This window comes from Salvelinus sp. IW2-2015, linkage group LG13 (assembly GCF_002910315.2).
Source record: "Salvelinus sp. IW2-2015 linkage group LG13, ASM291031v2, whole genome shotgun sequence".
NCBI lineage: Eukaryota > Metazoa > Chordata > Actinopteri > Salmoniformes > Salmonidae > Salvelinus > Salvelinus sp. IW2-2015.
The window spans coordinates 5,912,348-5,921,378 of NC_036853.1; the positions used below are offsets into that span (position 1 = coordinate 5,912,348).

At 45.3% G+C, this 9,031-nt stretch overlaps 1 protein-coding gene across 1 annotated transcript in view; it reads right to left on the reverse strand.

Annotated features, from left to right (window-relative positions):
* The window catches only part of LOC111971798 (gamma-aminobutyric acid type B receptor subunit 1-like), a 32,906-nt gene extending 23,893 nt beyond the window's left edge, over positions 1-9,013 (reverse strand). The window contains exon 1 of the mRNA XM_070446345.1: positions 7,584-9,013. Within this exon, the coding sequence (XP_070302446.1) occupies positions 7,584-7,853 (270 nt within the window). The 5' untranslated portion in view covers positions 7,854-9,013. The remainder of the gene's footprint in view (positions 1-7,583) is intronic.
* Positions 9,014-9,031: the final 18 nt, after the last annotated feature.

Consider the following 9,031-nt stretch of genomic DNA (forward strand, 5'->3'; position numbering starts at 1 on the left):
AGTCTGTGAACTGATTGGGACTGGGTGGGGTTAGTCTGAACTGATTGTGACTGGGTGGGGTTAACCTGAACTGATTGTGGACTGGGTGGGGTTAACCTGAAAACTGATTTGTGACTGGTGGGGTTAATTAGAATCCTGTTTATTAAGTCTGAACGATTGTGACTGGTGGGTGGGGTTAACCTGACTGATTGTGACTGGGTGGGGTTAACCTGAACTTGAGTTGCCTGTACTGGTTGTTGTACTGGGTTTGCGGTTACGCTGACTGCATATGTGAGTCGTGAGCTGTGGGGGGTTAGTCTGAACTGATTGTGACTGGGTGGGGGTAGTCTGAACTGATTGTGACTGGGTGGGGTTAGTCTGAACTGATTGTGACGGGTGGGGTTAGTCTGAACTGATGTGTGGACTGGGTGGGGTAACCTGTAACCCCACCCAGTCACAATCAGTTCAGGTTAACCCCACCCAGTCACAATCAGTTCAGACAAACCCCACCCAGTGTTGAAGGCGAGGGGGCAGTCGTTCTCCCCTGGTTCAGACCCAGGGTCCTGAGTTTAGCGATGAGCTTGGAAGGCACTATGGTGTTGAAGGCTGAGCTGTAGTCAATGAACAGCATTCTTACATAGTGGGAACAACATCCTCTATGCACTTCCTGATGAACCCAGTTCCCGAGTAAGTGTATACATCGATACTATGCTCAGACGCAACCCGGATCATTTCCCAGTCCACATGATCAAAACAATCTTGAAGCACAGATTCCGATTGGTCAGACCAATGTTGAACAGTCCTTACCACGGGTGCCTCCTGTTTAAGTTTCTGCTTATAGGTGGGGAGGAACATAATGGAGGCGTGACCTGATTTGCCTGGAGGGCTGGGGAGGGTCTTGTATTGGGGGGGGGTGTACACAGCAGTGACGATGACCGAAGAAAATGAACTCGGGAGGTTATGCGGTTGGTATTTCATGGTGAAGTATTCCATATCGGGAGAACAAAATGACTTTCTGTATTTTACCACAATCCCACCATGAGTTGTTAATCATGAAACAAACCGCTCTGCCCTTTTCACAGAGGGTTCTTTCTTCCTGTCCGCACCATGGACGGAGAACCCCACTGGCTGAATGGACACGGACAATATGTCCGGAGAGAGTCACGATTCCGTAAAACAGTATTTTACAGTCCCTGATGTCTCTCTGGAAGAAGATCCTCGCCCTGAGCTTGTCTACTTTATTGTCCAGGGACTGAACCTTAGCGAGTAATATACTCTGAAGCGGTGGAGGGTATGCACACTGCCTGAGTCTGACTAGGGCCCCACTTCTTCTTCTTCTCTGGCATCAGCGTTTTGGTATAGCGCTGCCTCGGGTTCAAACAATGGATCCAGGTCAGGGAAGTCAAATTTCTGCTCAAATTTTTGGTGACTGACCCGAGAACTAATGTCCAAAAGTAATTTTTGGCTGTAGGTAATAATACAAGAAACTTTCTGAGCAAATCATGTAAAAAAATAACAGACAAGAAAAAACACTGCAAAGTTGGCTAGGGAGCTATAAACAGGGCGACCGGGTCTGTCGGTGCCATCCATGAACTGTGCAGCTGGGGCTACACGCATCAAATCGAGTGAACCCGACAACACACACACACACACACACACACACACACACACACACACACACACACACACCACACACACACACACACACACACCACACACACACACACACACACACACACACAAATAGCCTACAGAGAAAAAAAACTGGCAGCACAAACTATGTAGATATTTTTTGTATTGTCCAACTGTTTAGTATTGAGCACCTCTGCTGCCTGAGTGAAGGGCTGAGCCAGAGTGAGACAGAGGAGATATGCACAGGACTATGAAGCGTACCAAATGCAGTCATTGACTTTCAGGATTTTTAGGAACATTTACGAATGTTGTAAGAGTTCTACAGACTCCCGGAAGGAATGGCAAGCGCAGCTGATACAAATATCTGGATGAAGTACCAGCGATATCGTAAAGACCATTTTCCTTCACCAGAGCATAGACTTTCCATTATTCATTCGAATAGGCTCGAGAAGAACACTTTATAAATATATAATCATGCCATTCTCAAGTGTTGACTATTTTGAAAAGAGCTTGACAGTGCAGGGATGCCTTATAATATCAGATGATTTTTTTATAGGGGTCGCAAGAAGTCAATCCCGTCAAGAAAACAAAACCGCTTATTAACCATCACTTAAGTGGGTTGCCTGACAGATGGGTTACGATGAAGGTTATGGAAGCCAGGTGTGTGAGAGAGAGAGAGACAGAGAGACAGAGGAGTCAAGAGCATTTTGATGATTGGTTTATGGAAGCCTGGTGAGGAGAGAGAGAGAGAGAGGAGAGAGAGAGACGAGAGAGAGAGGAGTCAGAGGCATTTTGAATGAAGGTTATAGACAGCCATGGGTGGGAGAGAGAGAAGACAGAGAGAGACAGAGAGTCAGAGCATTTTGAATGAAGGTTATAGAAGCCAGGTGTGGAGAGAGAGAGACAGAGAGAGACAGAGAAGTCAGAGGCATTTTGATGAAGGTATATAGAAGCAGGTGTGGAGAGAGAGAGACAGAGAGAGACAGAGAGTCAGAGGGCATTTTGATGAAGGTTATAGAAGCCTGGTGTGGGAGAGGAGAGAAGAGAGAGACAGAGAGTCAGAGCATTTTGATGACGGTTTGGAGCCTGGTTGGAGGTTAAACCCAATCCATCCAACTCACAAATAAAAACTACACTAAGAAATAAATCCATCACATACACTAGAAATAAAACTCATCCATCCTAACTTAGAAATAAAACTCCATCCATCCTAACTAGAATAAATGCAGCCTTTTGGACATGTTTTGTTGTAAATCCTCATTGCTAATGCTCACCAGCTAAATCTAACGTTATGTCACGAATAGGGTTTGGTGAACGTTGGCCTCCCCCCTTTTTTACTATTCAAATCAAATAAATGGCTGTGTTAGTAAAACGAAAAAAGAGCCACCAATCCGAGAAGCGATATTCCATGAAGTGGACTGTTCATTGATTCTAACCCTGACACTCGGTAAGGAAATCAGAACATGTGTCTTCTTTACATTGAACATAGGTGACTCTCATAGGCTTTGTGAAGTCCAGGGCATTTTTGGGAAAACTGACCATTACTTCCCACTAGCGAGAGGGAGGAGATTTTCTGGTTTGATTTGCCTACTGATGATAACACAAGGGAAGTGTCTGGAATGGCACCCTAGTCACCTCTAATATAGTGCACTACTTTTCGTACCAGAGTCCAATGGGCCTTACGTACATAAGTGCACTAACTTTCACCAGAGTCCAATGGGCCACTAAACGTAACTTTGCACATACTTTTACCAGAGTCCAATGGGCCCCCATAACGTTACATGGTTGCACTACTTTTCACCAGAGTCCAATGGGCCATACGGTACATGGTGCACTACTTTTCACCAGAGTCCAATGGGCCATACGGTACATAGTGCACTACTTTTCACCAGAGTCCAATGGGCCATACGGTACATAGTGCACTACTTTTCACCAGAGTCCAATGGGCCATACGGTACATAGTGCACTCCCATTTCGGGAAGCAGAACAGGCAGAAACAGGCACTGGGAGCTGAATCCCTAATCCGTCACCAGACCCGTCGGAGCTCAGGTCCGCGAGGGGTCAACTTTCTCCTCATCATGCAGCTGACCTGGAAGACGGGCTGTGTGTGGTTGTGTAAGTGCCTATGATGGATGACTGGCCCAACCAAAGGCACTTCTTACATTCGGCTAACTACGCTGAACACTCAATAGAAGCTACAGGCAGGCTCACATCACCTCGCCATCCATCTGTTTCCCTGTTCAAGCAACGATAGTAAGTGCACAATCTTTCCCTTTTCTTGGAGAGAAATCTGTAGTTCTCTGTTTGTATGAACTGCAGTCGTCTTGGTTACTGTTGTTATGCCAACCTCTAACCAAACCCCCCCCCCCCCTTTCCCTTTCTACACCCCCCAGTCTTTTGAAGTGGGGTTCCAATGCAGAGCAGTTTCAACCAATCAGAGCAATGCTCTTAGCAACACCAGCCAGTCACAGTGCATTTCACTATTTCCAGACTGTGAGTGTGGTGTGTTGGCATCTCTCTCCCATGAGAGAGAGGAGGGACGCAGGTGGGAAGAAGAGGCGGAATGGTAGAGAAAGAGAGAGAGAGAGAGAAAAAGAGAGAGAGAGAGACAGACAGAGAGAGAGAGGGAGAGAGAGAGAGAGAGAGAGAGAGAGTACCATCCAATACTCCTCTACATATGTCAGCACCATTTCACCAGTAATTGTACTTGAATAAAGGTGATTCTGCTTCTACTCAATAGAATAACACAGGCTACATAATGATGACCATTGCTCATAAGATACATTTTCTACTAAGTGCTTTTAGCCCGTCTTAAAGAACATGAATCAAAGAAACAGTCTAACAGCGCTCATTAAAAAAAACAACTGAGGAAATTAGAGAATTCACAGAGGACAGTTTATTATCCCAATTATGGCACGCATGACAGATTGCATGCATGACAGATTGCACGCATGACAGATTGCACGCACGACAGATTACACGCATGACAGATGCACGCATGACAGATTGCACGCATGACAGATTGCACGCATGACAGATTACCGCATGACCAGTTGAGGCACTGACATGCATCATGAATTGCACGCATGACAGATTCGACGCAGCGACAGATGACAGATTGCACGCAACTGAGCATGCAATTGCACGGCATGACAGATTACACGCATGACAGATTCACACATTTGACAGATTGAGGCATGACAGAAGCAGCATGACAGAATTACACGCTCATGACAGACTTGCACGCAATGACGCAGATTGCACGCATGAAGATACAACGCAGGACAGAATTGCACACATGACAGATTCAGGCATGACAGATGCAAGGCATGACAGAATGCACGCATGACAGATGCAGGCATGACAGATTGCACGCATGACAGCTAGGGCATGACAGATTGCACGCAGACAGACTGCAGGCATGACAGATGCGCAGGATATGACAGATTGCACGCATGACAGATGCAGGCATGACAGATTGCACGCATAACAGATGCAGCATGACAGATTGCACGCGATGACAGATGCAGCATGACAGATTGCACGCATGACAGACGATGCAGCGCATGACAGATGCATGGCAGGCACAGACATTGCCACGCCATACAGCAGATGCAGCGCATGACAGATTGCACGCTAACAGATTTGAAGCATGACGATTGCACGCATGACAGATTGCAGGCGAATGACAGAAAAATTGCACGCATGACAGATTGACACGCATGACAGAATTGCCACGCATATGACAGATTGCACGCATGACAGCAATGCACGCATAGGACAGATTGCACGCATGACAGATTGCACGCATGACAGATTGCAGCGCATGACAGATGCACGCATGACAGCGCACGCATGACAGATTGCACGCATGACAGACTTGCACGCATGAGCAGCATGATCACGCATTACAGATTGCACGCAGAGAGCAACAATGCAGGCATGACAATGCACGCATGATAGATGGCACGCATGACAGCATGACAGATTCACACATAACAGATTTGGTATATTCATATTACGCAAAATATAGGCAAGACAAAGTTGCGATAACAGCAATCCATTACGACGCAATGCTGTTCTACAATACGAATAACGCTCCAGTCTGAATTATTAACACAACCATAAACCACATAAATCAGACACTTGACAACTTGATGTTTACAAAGGAATCATGCATATCAATGCATCAATTCTGAAATTCCTATTACAAGTGTTATACTTATAGGAACTTTAAAGTCACTTTGCCATAGCTTAGCTAGCGACTCACCATGCTATTTAGTGTATCAGGCTAGGCTAGGCTACCACCATGCTATTTAGTGTATCAGGCTAGCCTAGAATACTCACCATGCTATTTAGTGTATCAGGCTAGGCTAGGCTACTCACCATGCTATTTAGTGATCAGCTAGCCTAGGCTACTCACATGCTATTTAGTGTATTCAGGCTAGGCTAGGCTACTCACCATGCTATTGGTAGTGTATCAGGCATAGGCTACTCACCATGCTATTTAGTGTATCAGGCTAGGCTAGGCTCTCACCATGCTATTTAGTGTATCAGCAGGCTACTCACATTGCTATTAGTTGATCCAGGTAGCGCTAGGCTACTCACCATGCTATTGTTAGTAGTTACGGCATAGGCTAACTCACCATGCTATTTAGTGTATCAGGCTAGGCTAGGCTCACTCATCTGCTATTTAGTGTATCAGCAAGGCTACTCAGCATGCTATTAGGTGATCAGGCTAGCTAGGCTACTCACCATGCTATTTAGTGTATCAGGCTAGGCTAGGTACTCACCATGCTTTAGTGTCCTATCAGCATGTATAGTAGGCTAGGCTAGGCTATCACCATGTGTGTTAGTGATCAGGCTAGGCTACTCACCATGCTATTTAGTGTATCAGGCTAGGCTACTCACCATGCATTTAGTGTATCAGCTAGGCTTACTCACCATGCTTTCAGTGTATGCAGGCTAGGCTACTCACCATGCTATTTAGTGTATAGGCTGGGCTACTCACCATGCTATTTAGTGTATCAGGCTAGGCTACTCACCATGCTATTAGTTGTATCAGGCTAGGCTACTCACCATCTATTTAGTGTATAGGCCTAGGCTACTCACCCATGCTATTTAGTGTTATCAGGCTAGGCTACTCACCATGCGTATTTAGTGTATCAGGCTAGGCTACTCACCCATGCTATTAGCATCTGTATGCAAGGCTAGTGCTACTACTCATGCTATTTAGTGGTATCAGGCTAGGCTACTCACCATGCTATTAGTTAGTGTATATCAGGCTAGGCCTAGGCTAGGCCACCATGCTATTAGTGTATTCAGGCTAGGCTTGATCACCATGCTGATTAGCTTGTATCAGGCTAGGCTTACTGTACCATGGCTACTTTAGTGTATGAGGCTAGGCTACTCACCATGCTATTTAGTGTATCAGGTAGGATCTACTCACCATGCTATTTAGTTATCAGGCTAGGTACTATACATGCTATTTAGTGTATGAGGCTAGCATACTCACCATGCTATTTAGTGTATCAGGCTAGGCTACTCACCATGCTATTAGTGTATCAGCTAGGCTACTCCACCATGCTATTTATGTATCAGGCTAGGCTAACTCACCATTGCTATTTAGTGCATCAGGCTAGGTCTACATCACCAGCTATTTAGTGTATTTCAGGCTAGGCTACTCACCATGCTATTTAGTGTATCAGGCTAGGCTACTCACCTGCTATGTTAGTGTGTATCAGGGCTAGGCTACTCACCATGCTATGTTATGTTTTTCAGGCTAGCTACCTCCCATGGCTATGTATCTAGGATAGCTTGCCTAGTCGCTACTCACCATGCTATTTAGTGTATCAGGCTAGGCTACTCACCATGCTATTTAGTGTATCAGGCTAGGCTACTCACCATGCTGTTTAGTGTATCAGGCTAGGCTACTCACCATGCTATTTAGTGTATCAGGCTAGGCTACTCACCATGCTATCGTAGTGGATTAGTTCCAGTTCGTACTCCGGCAGTATATCCGTTCTCTTGTTCACCAAGTCGAGGGCCATCTGAGCGGAAGGGAGGCATGCTTGGCCCCCGGGCCAGCCTCCGCTCATCGGGAAGAGGGCACCAATGTAGAGCTTCTTCTTGCCTAGAGCCGGGCAGGACCAAGAGAGGAGTAAAGTCAGCGAGGCAAAGATCAGTGTCTGGCCGATGATGGAGCGTCGAACCTCGGGTAGACTTTGACAGGACACCGCCATGTTGGAAGTTTTAGAGTCTCAGAAACTTGGTTTGAAAGATGTTGTATGCTGCTTATGTTTGAGAATTATCTTGGTGACTAATTCTCATCTGTTATTGTTCTGCTGTTGCTGCGTCAAGAACTCTTGAAAGTGCGTGTTTTGTCAAGACAAAATAAACTATTTATATTCCTCATTAAATAGCCAACCTATCTCAAAACTAGTTCTGCTGAAGGGTAACTTTGGTTTTGGTCTGTAAATAAATGTAACTGTTAAGTCTGAGCAACCTACACAAAAGGCTGTTTTTCTGCCTCTAAATGATTCTTCCTCTGTCTACACTCAACACGTGTTGGTCTCGGGACAATATTATGAACGAGACAAATCCATAGTCACCTAGACTATAAATCAAGTCGGTTGGATATCATTTGCAGATAGACGGGTATCCTCTTGTAGTTACACATTTAGCGCAATCAATAGCTAACCGGGTGAAAGTAAAGTTATGTAAAAAATTAACAGAAACAGATGTCAATTAACAGTACACGTAGGTCAGACGTCTCTTAATTCCACTTTGCTCTCTCGATATCAATAACAGGTAAGAACACGTTGCAGAAGAGAATGATTTGTAGTTTATCCTCCGCTCCGACCATTACTTTGGTTCGGTATAGCGCTGTCCAGGGTTCTGAAATAAAACGAGTGACTAAGCGCTCATAAAGTCTCTGGGGAAAAAATGAATAGATGGTGAAATAATTTAGAGAGAAATAGCAATACATCCGATGGTAATACTGTTCAACAGTGGTCCTTTTAAATATCCGTCTGTCCTGGCCCTATCCAATTCCTACATACTCACTGCTCTCCCCGAAAGATATCGCGCTATGATATAATTAATGCGCACGTTAGGTAGTGTACATGTAGTGTAGGATTGACCGCGGCAAAACATAAACATGTCACATTCGTCTATTCCTACCAGCTCCTCTCCTCCTCTCCTGTCTATTAACGATGTGCGTGATGTCAACGCTGTATCTGCATGACGGAATTCTAAACGACAGGTAAAGCAGATGACGAGAGTCGAACCCGGTTACCCTTCAGCAGTTAAAACAACAACGCAAACAGTCGTGGTAGCAAGCAGCGGGGTAAATGTCAAAGCAAACAGGTTCCGAGCATAATGTTTTTTCGTTGACTGCAGCAGAGAGTGTGAGATAATA